This window comes from Micropterus salmoides, unplaced genomic scaffold, assembly GCF_014851395.1.
Source record: "Micropterus salmoides isolate LMB-PRFRI ecotype aquatic unplaced genomic scaffold, ASM1485139v1 Ms_hic_scaffold_16, whole genome shotgun sequence".
Lineage (NCBI taxonomy): Eukaryota > Metazoa > Chordata > Actinopteri > Centrarchiformes > Centrarchidae > Micropterus > Micropterus salmoides.
In genome coordinates, this window is record NW_024040707.1 from 39207 (window position 1) to 55497 (window position 16291).

The 16291-nt window shown below is 40.0% G+C and overlaps 1 protein-coding gene across 2 annotated transcripts in view; it reads right to left on the minus strand.

The window, feature by feature from the left end:
- LOC119906001 (suppressor of tumorigenicity 14 protein homolog) overlaps positions 1–13279 on the minus strand; it is a 31429-nt gene extending 18150 nt beyond the window's left edge. The window contains exons 1-7 of one of the 2 annotated variants that reach the window (XM_038723460.1): positions 12957–13279; positions 9414–9573; positions 6482–6612; positions 6320–6390; positions 2435–2628; positions 2245–2280; positions 1595–1823 (exon numbers count right to left, since the gene is read on the minus strand). In XM_038723460.1, coding sequence (XP_038579388.1) covers positions 1595–1823; positions 2245–2280; positions 2435–2628; positions 6320–6390; positions 6482–6612; positions 9414–9573; positions 12957–12998 — 863 coding nt within the window. In that variant the 5' untranslated portion in view covers positions 12999–13279. The remainder of the gene's footprint in view (positions 1–1594; positions 1824–2244; positions 2281–2434; positions 2629–6319; positions 6391–6481; positions 6613–9413; positions 9574–12956) is intronic. The other variant, XM_038723461.1, reaches the window with a different exon arrangement.
- Positions 13280–16291: the final 3012 nt, after the last annotated feature.

Here is a 16291-nt window from a genome sequence, read left to right on the forward strand (position 1 = left end):
TAGTACCCGGTTTCTAGAAAACTATAAAGATATAGTTTCCCTTGATGGCATCGCCCTGGCCTCCAGCACCACTGTGAGGAATCTTGGAGTTATCTTTGATCAGGACATGTTGTTTAAGTCTCACATTAAGCAAATTTCAAGGACCGCCTTTTTTCACCTACGTAATATTGCAAAAATCAGGAACATCCTGTCTAAAAATGCTGCAGAAAAACTAGTCCATGCATTTGTTACTTCTAGGCTGGATTACTGCAATTCCTTATTATCAGGCTGCTCGAAAAAGTCCATTAAGACTCTTCAGCTGATCCAGAATGCTGCAGCACGTGTTCTGACAGGAACCAGGAAAAGAGATCACATTTCTCCTGTTTTAGCTTCTTTGCATTGGCTTCCAGTAAAATCCAGAATAGAATTTAAAATCATTCTTCTTACCTACAAAGCTCTTAATGGTCAGGCACCATCTTATCTTAAAGAGCTCATAGTACCTTACTACCCCACCAGAGCACTGCGCTCCCAGAATGCAGGGTTACTTGTGGTTCCTAGAGTCTCCAAAAGTAGACTAGGAGCCAGAGCGTTCAGCTATCAAGCTCCTCTCCTGTGGAACCAGGTTCCAGTTTGGGTTCAGGAGGCAGACACCATCTCCACATTTAAGAGTAGGCTTAAGACTTTCCTCTTTGATAAAGCTTATAGTTAGGGCTGGCTCAGGTGAGTCCTGAACCATCCCTTAGTTATTATGCTATAGGCCTAGACTGCCGGGGGATTTCCCATGATGCACTGAGCTCCTCTCTCCTCTACTTTCTCTCCCTCTGTATGCAACCTCATCCCATTATTGCATGTTACTAACACAACTTCTCCCCTTTCTGGTAGTCTTGTGCTTTCTCGTCTCTCTCCTCTCTCCTCCTGTCACTTCCTGCAGGTGTTTCTGGCTCTGGAGCTGTGGAGTCTGGATCTGTGGTTGCGGGTCACCTGCTGCCCCCGTGTTCCTGCTCGACACCCTCTGCTGCAACGACTATTGTTGCTAGTCCTATTGTTATTATTATTATTATTATAATCATTAACATTGCGATTGTTACCATTAACACTATTATAAATATCTGTACCATTTTTCATTTAGTCTATAGCAACATCACCTTTACTGTCTGTACCTCTGTGTGGATATTGTGTAGGCTGCCTCCCTCCCCTCTCTCTCTCTCTCTTTCTCTCTCTCTCTCTCTCTCTCTCCTTCACCCCAACCGGTCGAGGCAGATGGTCGCCCACCCTGAGCCATGGTTCTGCTCGAGGTTTCTGCCTCTTAAAGGAAGTTTTTCCTTGCCTCTGTCTCCTAGTGCTGCTCTTGGTGGGAACTGTTGGGCTTCTGTAAATAACATCACAGAGTACGGTCTAGACCTGCTCTTTTATGAAAAGCGCTGTGAGATAACTGTTGTTGTGATTTGGCGCAACATAAATAAAATTGAATTGAATTGAATTAAGATCTGGCTCTTCAAACACTTTGGACTGTCTGTTCCTACCTAAAGGATTGACACAGATTGACTTCACTTTCAGCACCAACTGGAACTCAGTTCAGCTTTAAACTCTGGTAACGGTTTAGTTTGCATCTCACTCTGTCAGGACTCGGTTCTCTATCGGAGCCAGGGAGTCATAGATCTTTATGAAGTCTTTCTGACAGTCGTCCTCCAGGATCAAGGTGTGGAAGTCCAGTTGGACTCGGTGGCCCGGGTCGGCCCTCAGTGTCCACTGCAGGTGGATGTTTGGTGGGTATAAAGAGTCTGGGAACCCCGGAGACATGACTCCTCCTGCTTTACTGACGTGGATGTTGAAAGACTTTTTCTCTATAAAACATGATTCAAATATAAATATGTTTTCCTGGCTGGCACTACAATATGAACTGCGCTACAAAGCCAATACCTGCTCACAGAGCAGGATCACTAATAAAACTCACTTTGGCACACTAAAATTAATTAATCTATATTTACTAAATATTCAAAATAGAATTCTCTAAATTTATGATTAAAAATTAGTCTGGTCAGAAGTAGAACATAAAGTTCCAATGACTTTCCAACTGGTTTAATAGAAATTCACACATTTTGTGTAAAACCCCTGAGTCATCTCAAAGAAATCTTGAAAGGACTTCCTCTGATATTAAAAGTCAGGATACTCCAAATAAATACACATGCATTGTGCCACTCCGGAACAACCTTCCTGTTCTACCCTTATGGTTAACTTTGATTGATTGGAATAAACAGCTCTTACCAAGTAAAGTGGTCCTGGTCATGCGTGGGTCTACAGCTGTGAACAGATCAACAAATCTTTATTTAAACTCGACAAACTAAGCAGTTTAGCTAAAGAATAGCTGTGGTAAGTACAACTCAGACAGAACTACTGTGTTTTCTCCTTCAAACATCAGTCCTGTGGTGGATGGGGAGTCACTGAGCAGTCAAACCTCGTGAGATGACCCCGTTGACGTTCAGAGCATTGACAGGTTTCAGCAGGATCCGTCCATGTCGGCTCTGCTGACTTTCTGCAGGAGAATCCAGAGACTCGATGGCTTCGTCCAGCACCGCCTGCTGGGAGGGGTGGACCTCAAAATCCGACTGGTAATACACCACGACGCTGTCTCCTCCGGCGTCTCCTTCACTAAGGGAACAAACAAGACCAAGGTTGACTGCTACGAAACACTTTCAAAAGGAAAGTTTGAACACATTTATAGATAATATATAACTTCTGTGATTTGTTGAGATTTCTTTGACAGCGAGATGGATCTGATGGAACACTAATTCAAAACAACACAGAGACGGTTTATAATATATAACACTAATTCAAAACAACACAGAGACGGTTTATAATATATAACACTAATTCTAAACAACACAGTGACGGTTTATAATATATAACACTAATTCTAAACAACACAGAGACGGTGTATAATATAACACTAATTCTAAACAACACAGTGACGGTTTATAATATATAACACTAATTCTAAACAACACAGAGACGGTGTATAATATATAACACTAATTCTAAACAACACAGAGACGGTGTATAATATATAACACTAATTCTAAACAACACAGTGACGGTGTATAATATAACACTAATTCTAAACAACACAGTGACAGTGTATAATATATAACACTAATTCAAAACAACACAGAGACGGTTTATAATATATAACACTAATTCTAAACAACACAGTAACGGTGTATAATATATAACACTAATTCTAAACAACACAGAGACGGTGTATAATATAAACACTAATTCTAAACAACACAGTGACGGTGTATAATATATAACACTAATTCTAAACAACACAGTGACGGTGTATATATAACACTAATTCTAAACAACACAGAGACGGTTTATAATATATAACACTAATTCTAAACAACACAGTGACGGTGTATAATATATAACACTAATTCTAAACAACACAGTGACGGTGTATAATATATAACACTAATTCTAAACAACCCAGTGACGGTGTATAATATATAACACTAATTCTAAACAACACAGAGACGGTGTATAATATATAACACTAATTCAAAACAACACAGAGACGGTTTATAATATATAACACTAATTCTAAACAACACAGTGACGGTTTATAATATATAACACTAATTCAAAACCACACAGAGACGGTTTATAATATATAACACTAATTCTAAACAACACAGAGACGGTTTATAATATATAACACTAATTCTAAACAACACAGTGACGGTGTATAATATATAACACTAATTCTAAACAACACAGAGACGGTGTATAATATATAACACTAATTCTAAACAACACAGTGACGGTGTATAATATATAACACTAATTCTAAACAACACAGTGACGGTGTATAATATATAACACTAATTCTAAACAACACAGAGACGGTTTATAATATATAACACTAATTCTAAACAACACAGTGACGGTGTATAATATATAACACTAATTCTAAACAACACAGTGACGGTGTATAATATATACACTAATTCTAAACAACACAGTGACGGTGTATAATATATAACACTAATTCTAAACAACACAGAGACGGTGTATAATATATAACACTAATTCTAAACAACACAGTGACGGTTTATAATATATAACACTAATTCAAAACAACACAGAGACGGTTTATAATATATAACACTAATTCTAAACAACACAGTGACGGTTTATAATATATAACACTAATTCAAAACAACACAGAGACGGTTTATAATATATAACACTAATTCTAAACAACACAGAGACGGTTTATAATATATAACACTAATTCAAAACAACACAGAGACGGTTTATAATATATAACACTAATTCAAAACAACACAGAGACGGTTTATAATATATAACACTAATTCTAAACAACACAGAGACGGTGTATAATATATAACACTAATTCTAAACAACACAGTGACGGTTTATAATAATAACACTAATTCTAAACAACACAGAGACGGTGTATAATATATAACACTAATTCTAAACAACACAGAGACGGTGTATAATATATAACACTAATTCTAAACAACACAGTGACGGTGTATAATATAACACTAATTCTAAACAACACAGTGACGGTGTATAATATATAACACTAATTCAAAACAACACAGAGACGGTGTATAATATATAACACTAATTCTAAACAACACAGTAACGGTGTATAATATATAACACTAATTCTAAACAACACAGAGACGGTGTATAATATATAACACTAATTCTAAACAACACAGTGACGGTGTATAATATAACACTAATTCTAAACAACACAGTGACGGTGTATAATATATAACACTAATTCTAAACAACACAGAGACGGTGTATAATATATAACACTAATTCTAAACAACACAGTGACGGTGTATAATATATAACACTAATTCTAAACAACACAGTGACGGTGTATAATATATAACACTAATTCTAAACAACACAGTGACGGTGTATAATATATACACTAATTCTAAACAACACAGAGACGGTGTATAATATATAACACTAATTCTAAACAACACAGTGACGGTTTATAATATATAACACTAATTCAAAACAACACAGAGACGGTTTATAATATATAACACTAATTCTAAACAACACAGTGACGGTTTATAATATAACACTAATTCTAAACAACACAGTGACGGTGTATAATATAAACACTAATTCTAAACAACACAGTGACGGTGTATAATATATAACACTAATTCTAAACAACACAGAGACGGTTTATAATATATAACACTAATTCTAAACAACACAGTGACGGTGTATAATATATAACACTAATTCTAAACAACACAGTGACGGTGTATAATATATAACACTAATTCTAAACAACACAGTGACGGTGTATAATATATAACACTAATTCTAAACAACACAGAGACGGTGTATAATATATAACACTAATTCTAAACAACACAGTGACGGTTTATAATATATAACACTAATTCAAAACAACACAGAGACGGTTTATAATATATTCAAAACAACACAGAGACGGTTTATAATATATAACACTAATTCTAAACAACACAGAGACGGTTTATAATATATAACACTAATTCAAAACAACACAGAGACGGTTTATAATATATAACACTAATTCAAAACAACACAGTGACGGTGTATAATATATAACACTAATTCTAAACAACACAGAGACGGTGTATAATATATAACACTAATTCTAAACAACACAGAGACGGTTTATAATATATAACACTAATTCTAAACAACACAGTGACGGTGTATAATATATAACACTAATTCTAAACAACACAGTGACGGTGTATAATATATAACACTAATTCTAAACAACACAGAGACGGTTTATAATATATAACACTAATTCTAAACAACACAGTGACGGTGTATAATATATAACACTAATTCTAAACAACACAGTGACGGTTTATAATATAACACTAATTCTAAACAACACAGTGACGGTGTATAATATATAACACTAATTCTAAACAACACAGTGACGGTTTATGATATATAACACTAATTCTAAACAACACAGTGACGGTTTATATATAACACTAATTCTAAACAACACAGTGACGGTTTATAATATATAACACTAATTCAAAACAACACAGTGACGGTGTATAATATATAACACTAATTCTAAACAACACAGAGACGGTGTATAATATATAACACTAACTGAAAAAAAACAGTGACGGTGTATAATATATAACACTAACTGAAAAAAAACAGTGACGGTGTATAATATATAACACTAACTGAAAAAAAACAGTGACGGTGTATAATATAGAACACTACATTTAAAGTTTCTGCGTACCTGAAGGCCTGGACTGTGGAGCCTTTATAGTATTTGGCCAGCACAGAGTTTTTGGAGTAAATCAGTTTCAGCTGAAAGATAAAATATATGATCAAGAGAGAACAAAGGACGCCACAGAGCAGCAGAACTCCCATAATGCTTTGGGGCCATGTGAATTCTCACCTGCTGGCTGACCAGAGAGGCCAAGTTTGTAAACTCTGGACTCTCTGGATCTTCATACGCTGACTTGAAATTCTGGTTATCAATTTCCATCGAGCCGACATAAACCCTGCTCTCTCGGACATCCTGCCGTACTGAGGGGGGGTCAACAGAGACAGGATCAGAAACAGGATCATAGACAACAGAGACTGACAGGATCAGCGTAGTCCTAAATAAAGAGTCCCTGGAGGTTTCACACAGTCCCGTTTCCCTCGTGTGTTTCTCAGTAGAAAAAGTTTAACTTTTAAACCTGTTAAACTGTTCAGTCTTCTTCTTAAAGAAATTTAATGCAGGGAAAAGAGGGTAAATTGTCAACCATCCTCAACCGCTTATCCTGCGTTCAGGGTCGCGGGGGGCTGGAGCCAATCCCAGCTGACATCGGGCGGGGTACACCCTGGACAGGTCGCCAGTCCATCGTAGGCACTAATCAGTTATTATAGTCCAGAAGTTAAGATAATGACCGAGTATTACAGTTTTTTCCAACTGCTAACATCATTTTGTTCACATTTTTAAAACTCTAAACACAATTAGACCAACACTGGTGTGTTAATACCAGACCATTAACACAATTCATGTTGTTCCCACAGAATATGCAGTCAATTAACTTATTTCTAAAATGCTAAGCTGTGCTTTACATACAAACTTACCCAATACCAAAACTCGTTGAGTTATTTACAAATGCTTGCACACGTCAGAAATGCAAACGTAATTTTTAAAACCTTAAATAATGTATAATGCATCTATTTCTGCTACAATAGTGGCTCAGAATCTGCATTGAAAAAGCTGATAAGCATTTCTGAATAATATTTAATTTATTCATTTAACGCTTTTATCCAAAGCAGCTTACAGCTGCTATACATCAGAGGTTGCACACCTCTGGAGAAAAGAGGGCTTAAGAGTCTTGCTCAGGGACACAGTGGGGAATTGAACCAAGTCTCTCACACCAAAGGCATATGTATTATCCACTGCTCCATCACCACCCCACTAAACATATCATTGAACCTTTGAGAAATAGCTGATTTATTGTAATTTGGGTAAAATAGATCAGGTGTTGAAGTTCTTTCAATTACATACACAATGCAGCAAAAAGAGGACTTTCTGGAGTTGAGTTTATCCAGTGTGGATACAGAACAACACAGAGGAGGAGAGAAAGAAAAAATAATGTCCAAAAAATGGAGAAGAATGGGTGGGCCAGGGAGAGGAAGAGGGTCAGAGAGCGGAGCAGATGAACCAGGGTTTCTATCCAGGTGTATAACGAGAGATGACATTAGATGAAGATAATATGGATTAGAACAGGACTTTCCCTCCTGTGAATTTCTTGTTTCAATGTAATGGTGTTTTTACAGTTTACAGTTACAGAAGTGCATGTTAGAAGTCAGAGGTGTTATCAGAGGAAGTGTTCTCTGCAGAGTGTTCAGGAGCTTCTTGAAGTCAGAGAGGGACGCCGCTGCTCTGATGGCACCATCGTGGTGTCACAGATGAGAACAAGGACTGAGATCGCTTTGCGTGAAGGGATGGCAGAGCCAGGCGGCGTTCACTGGAGGAGCGTAAATGTATTTGACAGTATTTTTACACACTTTGAACCAAAAACCACAAAGGTTGGATTATTTGTTGATCACTGGTAGAAATGTAGAGATGAACTGACTCTAAACATGTTTCCACTTCCTGCTTCAGCAGATCAAGTCGAACAAGTGTCGCTGAACTATTTCACTTCTCTACTTGAACATTTGTGATACAAAAACTCATCAGATGTAGTGTAACTCTGGCCTTCTCCCCTCATATTGATTATTTCATTTCCAGTCCACAACAGAGTCCAAAACATCAGTGTGCTGATAGTTTCTGACATAGCATTCAGTGAGATTCAGCAACAATATGCGGTGATCACCCCGTTTGATCAGCGTGCAGAGCAAAGGAAGGACCTTTAAGAAGTGAATGCATAATTCAGCAGAACAGCTGATGAAGGCTGCCTGCCCAGATTTGCATCCACCTCTTTTCTCTGCACAAAAGAGCGTTACCGGCTGCAGGAAATGCAGGTATGCAGAATTCAGCACAACACCTGTTATTCCCATAACAGAGACATGGCTAGTCGCAACTTGCCTGCTTGAAACACATTTCTGAGGACTTCTCTCTCCATTTTTCTAAGGCCAGTGGCCCTCGGGTTCATGCCACTAGTTTCTGGTTTGGAACCCATACTTCTTGTTTATTGCAGCCATGTGTAACGTCAACTACTAACGTAACTACGCTTCCTGTAGCCTGGTTTATTGGATGTAAACACACACATTTCACATCTACTTTTTTTTTCTTCTTTTTTGCGACTTTTCAAAAATCTGCTTAACATTTGCATGACAGTTAGATGGAAACATGGCTTGTTTCTTCGTGTCTCATGTAAACAGTCCACACAGCTGAAACTGACCATGAATCAGCTGTAGAAGCTTTTTTTATCAGTCTAATGTTTGGATATTCACACAGATAACAGGTTCACTCTCAATCTGACTCAGTCAGCCAGACTCTACTGTCTCTGGTGTTTACTTTATATTTATTTGTCCCCGTAGGGCAACTGGTTCTGCAGCAAGACATAGATTCCAGACTTAAGTACTGAATGTTGTGGACTCCGATTGTACAACAGTGGAATAAAGATATAAAGTGCTTAACTTTAGATCATCATTACATTAATTCATTTAGCTGACACTTGACAAAGCGACTTACAATTGCTACATATGCCTCTGGAGCAACTAGGAGTTAAATGTCTTGCTCAAGGACACAATGGTGGACGGGTCACAGTGGGGGATTGAAGCCGGGTCTCTCACACCAAAGGCAGGCATCTTATCCATTGTGCCATCACCACCCATGTGTCTCATGTGTCTGACAGGACTGAAATAAAGGTTGTTAGACTCACAGTGGAAGTGCCAGACCAGCATCCCGGTCAGCAGAGCCACGGCAGCAGAAGACAGCAGCAGACCGACTCCAATCCACAGGGTGGTCCTGCTGCCGGGAGCCTTCTCCTGATCCTGGGACTCTGGCTGCAGGAACGGAAGCTCCGTGTCGCCTTCAAGATCCTGTAGACAGGGAGACGGGTGGGGGTTCAAAATTACCAAACACAGATTACCAGCGCTCTAAATGGAACTACAGATCCCAGTGGAGGCGGTTAGCTCTATGAAGAACTACAGGTAGAACAACCAGCTTCAGGTCACTTTTATTTGAAGGGACAGAAAACATAACAACAAAACACAAACACTTCCTTCCTTTTTCCATCTGATCACAATGAATATATAAAACAAATATATATACACATTATTCACTAATACTCAGAGTACTGCTTCAGAGTTCTTAATTTGTTCATTATTTGTAGAGAGCAGCTTTTAGCTTCTAGGAGGTGGATCTCAGAATGAGGGACTGGCCAGACCTGATCCAGTTATTAGAAACTCCTTCTGACTGACCGGTTCACCTCTGATGATCGTGTCATAATTACTGCAGAGTGACTGTTACAATGAAAAACATTATTTTAATTTGATAGCGACAGCTGTTTGGGGGATTCTTTTGTCTTTTACTTTACTGCACTGAAAGACTTCATAGGTAATGTCTACTTTATCAGTGAAACGTTTAAACAAAGTGCAAATTATTAATAACTGTAAATATACTAAGAACATGACTACAATGTTTGACCGATCTGGACAACACATACTGAAGGTTTGATCCACTTCAAACTACCACTGGATTAAGTGATTTAATCCGATTTCTGAATCCTTTTATTCCTTTGAAAAAGCCATTTTCAAGATTCGATCAGATTACTTCTGAACAGCTGGGCCCAGAAGAGAAACTCTGGTTTCACTTCAGAGACTCCAGATCTTCAGAAACCGATCCATATCTCTCGGTGTTACTGTGACAAAAGACTTCGTCTGATTGGCTCATTAATCTGCGTGAACCTGTTCAGGTGTGTCAGAGTGAAGGGTGTAACAGGAATGTCTCTACAGTTGATAGTGTGTCAACTAGTCAGCGTGTTTTATCCTGCTGACACAACAATGTGTCAAAGGTCGGTCCACACCCTGTTTCGCTCCGTGGAGCTCCACCTCAAACGCTCCAACCTTTCATTTCTACACCTGTTCAACAAACAGCAAAAAGTCGAGCTAACAACAGGCTGGGAGCCGGGGGGCTCTGAGGGGGGGGCTGATTACCCAGCACCCTAATGGGGGGAGGGAACAAAAAGTTAGTTTTTTTGTTTTTTCTAAGACATAACTAAATTAGAACCGGCTGAATAAAACTGTTGAGAGACTGACCCCCCCCCCCCCCCCCCCCCCCCCAAGAAATGAAAAAATAGTGGAGGCTCAGAACTAGGATTCATCTCTAATTGGGCCAAATGGCCGCTGGTCCTGAAGCAGCAACATGTGACATTCATGTCTGTCCCCATGGCGGGAAATCAAGTTACCCAAAAAGAAAAGAAAGTGAAGGAAATCAGCTGCTAACTAATGTCTTTCAAAAGAAAGGGGAGCACAGCTGACAAATTCAGGCTAAACATCAGCAGTTTAGCCTGAATGTGGGGACTGTTGCTGACGTATGTTTGCATTGGCAACGAGAACATCAATTATTATCAGCATCAGAGCTACAGTGGGATATCACATCTTATCTGTCAACTTTAACACCAGGAAACACATTGATGTTTCAGACACAGAGTGGAGCAGTAGCAGGGCCTTCATCATGAGGGTCCCTTATTATGAAGGCCCTCATGATACCGAGGACTACAAGCGTTTGCAGCAGTTTGACCTGAAAAAGGAGGCACGGTGGTACGTGATGGATGCACCACCACAGATCCATGTGCACAGCTGTTAGCTCCATTCATTTAAAAACTATTTTTAAAGATGGGACCAGGACAGGAAGGGGGCCCTCAGAGACTGCTAATGTCCCCTGCAGGCCCCAGGATCTGGTGCTACGTCCCTGCTGGGAGGTTCCTCTGCTGATGGAGCTCGGCTAGCAGTTTCCCCCCACTTCCATTCTTTGTGCTAAGCTAAGCTCGTGCTAGACTTGTCTATATGAAACTGATATCACCTTCATATCTGGAAACGTTTGGTGAAAACAGGAAGTATTAAGATTTATAAGAATTTCTAAAGCAGATTACTACAAAACCTCAGTATAATATATCTCTCTATCTAACATTAATCTAAGGTCCGACCAGCGGAGACAGTGTAGACTGGCTCTGTATGAAAAGTGTGGGAACTGAATTAATTGAAGAGGATCGGTGTGGTACTGCACCTTTAACTTCCTGTTCTGACACTTCAGTAGATTTAGGGTGAAGCTACTGATCCATCAGTCAGTCAGTCAGTCAGCCCTTCATGTTTTGTTTCCTCAATTAGCTGTTTGGTATTTCAGAAGTCTGGAAGTATTTACAAGTCCTGTTTTTCAGTTTATAACAGAAAACTGAAAGATTTCAAAGCTCCTGAAAAATGATTCTGATCATTGGAAGCGTTTCCTGCCCGGCGCCCAGCCCCTCCCTGTTTATTAACTAGAGTGAATTCAGGTATATTGGGACAGTTTTTGTAATTCTATCTTGTGATCTCGTTCTTGTCAGAAATTTTAAAAAGTAACCCAACATATGATACATTTCTATATTTCTCAAGATGTCTGCTTTCTTTATGTGAATAAATTAAGTGTCTACATTATTTTGACAAAGCTTGGTTCCACTGGTACCATTTTGATTTAGTTGACACAAAACTCATTTTCAGGAACACGTTTGGTCATTTGGGACGCAGTTTTATTAGTGTATAACCTAGCCATTAACCCTACTGATATTTCTCAAACTGTATTTTAAACCTATTTCTTAACCATAACTAAAATAAAAATAAAATAAATCTATGTCTAAAGTTATGTGATATTATTTACTAGCCTATCTTTTGTTGTGATAGCTTAATTCATTGTTACATCAGCAAATGTCAACAGGCTGGACTATTGCTTAAGATGTTAAAATCAGTCCAACATGTTGTCGAACATGTTTATTTTATTCATTTGTTTCTTGGTGCCATTCTATTCTTAATAAATCCACAGATCAAACAAAGTGAGTAGCAGCACGCGCTTCAGAGCTACCACATTAAACAAAGTACACATTTGCTTCATTGGTTACCATTGTCAGAAGATTGTTGGAATAGGCTACTTTGACCAAATGATATGGTTTTCTACAGACTGTGGGGGGGATTAGCGTCATTAGCAATAGCACTTTACTCTGTCTACTTAAAAGTGGCCTGTGGGTTCCATCTCTGTGGTTCTGTGTTCACATACGTGAGTGGTCCCTCTGTGTATCTGCTTTTATGAATCCACATTAGTGATAAATAACACTGTCCCAATATACCTGAGACATGCTGTCCCGACACCTTAGGTCGTTTGGGACAGCAAGAAAAAAAAAAAGCTCCGGCTCTGACGTCACTGTGAGGTAATATTCCAGGTATGGACTCACCTGTTCCTGAGCGGACTTCTCCCCCGAGTCCAGTGGATCCATGTTGCCTCTTCTTCTTCTCTTTATTCCGTCCTCGGGTTCCGCCTCCGTTACTCGCGGTCAGTCTCGCGCTGCGGTGACATGGAGAGGGCAACAACAAGCGGAGCGGGAAAGCGCCTCTGAAGTTCGTTTGTCAATCTGAGCTCGGGACTGTTGTCGCGGTCAGAGCCGGATTCAACGTGTTCAGACCGGTTCTGGAGCCTGACAGAGAGAAAAGGCGACGAGACTGAGAGGGCCTTTCTCACTTCCCAAATTTCCACCTCCTCGACTCCTCGAGGCGCATTTTAGTCCCGCCCACCCGAGATGCGAGCTCGAGGAGTCGAGGAGGAGACGCGAGGAGAGGAGTCGAGGAAACACGCATTTAATGAAATGAGGTGTCCTTTCCTCGGAGTCGTCATTTGTTAATTAAATGTGACCTGTTGCACAGCTGCATCATCTGTCGGCTGTCTGAGCTGTGACCTCTGTCAGAGCAGCTGTCTGCTCTAAAGGCTGCAGATCATTTCTTCACTATCCAGAAATATCTGGAGGTTCCATTAAAATGATCTATTGACAACAGTCAGATTACAGCAGCCTGATCATCACCAGGCCTACCACGGTTTAGTCTGTAAACAGGAGATGATTTCAGCCTGATGAAGTTTATTTATCGCATGTAGTCCCAGTTCCAGCTGTCATCACAGGACTCTGCTGTTGCAATAAGGTGCAGACTACATGGGCACTATTATTAAAACATGAACCAGATCAGGTCTGAACGCTCTGGTTCATATTACAGCCTGATAATTTGACTTCAGCAGCTGTTTTGTCACGATTATTGCAGCTGAATTGGCGATATTTCACAAGCACGGGGCAGGTAAAGCAACAGTGAACACTTTGGGTACAAAGTTGGTTTCGGTTTCTATTGGCTTCCTCATTAACGGGCCGCCTCCGAGCACCCGCGGGTGAAAATCGCGAGTGCTGTGTCATTTCGGCCACTTCATAAAACAGCCCACTACTGATGAAGCAAGTCAACAGGGCGACAAATACAGGGAGAGAGAAAAGGAAAGAGGCAGGGCGAGCCGCTGAGGTTGCAGCAGAGGTGTCTGTTCCGTGCTTGTGTGGAAATATTAGAAGTGAAGGCAAAGAGAGCAGAAGTACTAGGCTAGTAGTAATGTTTTTATCCATGTGCATTCCAATGTTGAGCGCAGTGTGGGAGAAAACATTTATCTTGCTTGAATCGGTACAGAAAGAGACCCCCGGTCTTCTTGTAGGCTGAATGAAAATTCTTTGAGAAAGGTTTACTTGCACAATAAGAAAACATGCAATGCAATTTGAATCCAGAAGAAATAAATGTGCATTGAGCAAGAAAGTTACTTAAGCAACAAAAAAACAAACAAAAAAAGCTGCTGATTAGTGCATTATATTCCATTTTATAGTTATATTTGAATTGTCACCTGCTGAATTTTGTGCTGCCATTCATATAAATAAAGACATTTACTCCATAAATTGGTGCAGAAAATGTCTCCAGAATGCAGGAAATTAAGAGTTTAATGCTCAAAATCTGATGGGGGGGGGGGGGGGGGGAGCCCCAGACCCCCCACTCATACATTTATCATCAAATATTTCTTCAAAATAGTGTTAAAATATCTTCTCGTCTTATTCTCATGACCAAAGTCTTGCATCACACCCGCAGTCTCAGACCTTATGTCACCACCTCTTTTCAACACAAAGCGACGCCCTTGCTGTTACGTACAGTCGGCCTACTGCTTATATTATCTCACCATCAAAGTGCTTTACATAAAACATAAAAGCAACAGGGAAATATATAACATAGGGAAATTGAGAAAATACACATTAAAATATAATAAAAGTTACAGTGCAGTGTCCAGTCAGGGTTAAAAGAGTTAAATGGAAAATAAAAACAGGCTGAGGGGTTGAGCAAATAACTGAGATACAATTATTTTGAAAAGAGAATAAACTGAGAAGTACACTTAATCACTACACTACAGAGAAACCAGGACATGTCTGTCCGCAGGCCGCTTTGATCCAGTTATACTCTGGACCCACCTGCACGTTTACAGGTGGACACAAATGTACACAAATGTAGCCTAAGTAGTGAATGTGTGTTGGTGGGGATGCGTGGTATGGTGGGCTGGCGTACGTGGCTACAGTGCCAGGGCTGAATTTTTGTCCCAGTCCGCCCCTGGGCTCGGACATTAACGGAACTTATATAGGCCTATAGGCATAAATCAGGAGCTCAGGTTGATCAGGAGGACGGCTGCTTTACTCCAAACACTTTCACTGGATGAATCTGGACTCTGTGGGAGACCTTTTGGATGTGAAGAATAACACAGAACATGAATTAACACCAGATCCTGACCGATCCTGTCGGCGTGTCGGGAGATTTATTATTAATAATTTATGTTGCTGTGGCTCGTGCGTAAATGCGCACAGTGTTACTGGAGAGACGCTTCATCCAGCCGCTGTTTACTACAACCCTGCATCATATTCAACTATAACAACATCAGTGATAAAGTGAAATTAAATTAAGGAACGCGGTTAGAACAGCGCTTTATGAGGCGCTACACAAACGATAAAGGGCAGAAAGTTCCATCGCGCATTTGATTCTTTTTAATAGGCTGAACTGATACAACTTCTGAATACAACAGGAACACTGCAGCGTCCTGCTCCGGCCGTGGGTCGGTCCAGCTGCTCGTCACGCCTCTTGTAAGCATCGCAGCGGCTGAAAAGACTTCCGCAAAGGATACACCGATGTATTCTCGTTTATAGCTCCTCCAGCAAGCCTCCTCCATCCTCGATGTGCATTTTAAAAGCTGCAGCTGCTTTTAATCACTTTATATACTGCAGAGCACTTTGAGTTTTACCTTCATATAGAATAAAGTTTTATGATTCTTACTGCTGAATCATTAATAGCTGCAAGCATGTAGACCTGGCTGTGAAAGTATCAGGCATGTTTGTCTAATTATTATAATAATAAAAATACACTTGTTAATATTATTATCTACAATTACGCTTCACACAACAGCTGTTTGCAACCTGACCTTTTCTCCGTGAGAGGGAAGAAGTTTGAAAAGTTGCGTGGCGCTGCGGGGAGCCCCCAGCTGCAGGACTGCATGGATCATGCGTAATATTTATCCAGCCAGACGGACCCATCACGAACCGTTCACAGCGCGTACCGGAGACGGAGTGGGGCGGATCAGGGAGATCGCGAAGCGACCGGCCCGCTGCGAACAGTCCGTGATCGTTCCCTCTGGCTGGATGAAGTCTGACGCTCCTGACCTGGTGGAGAGTTTCCCCAGATC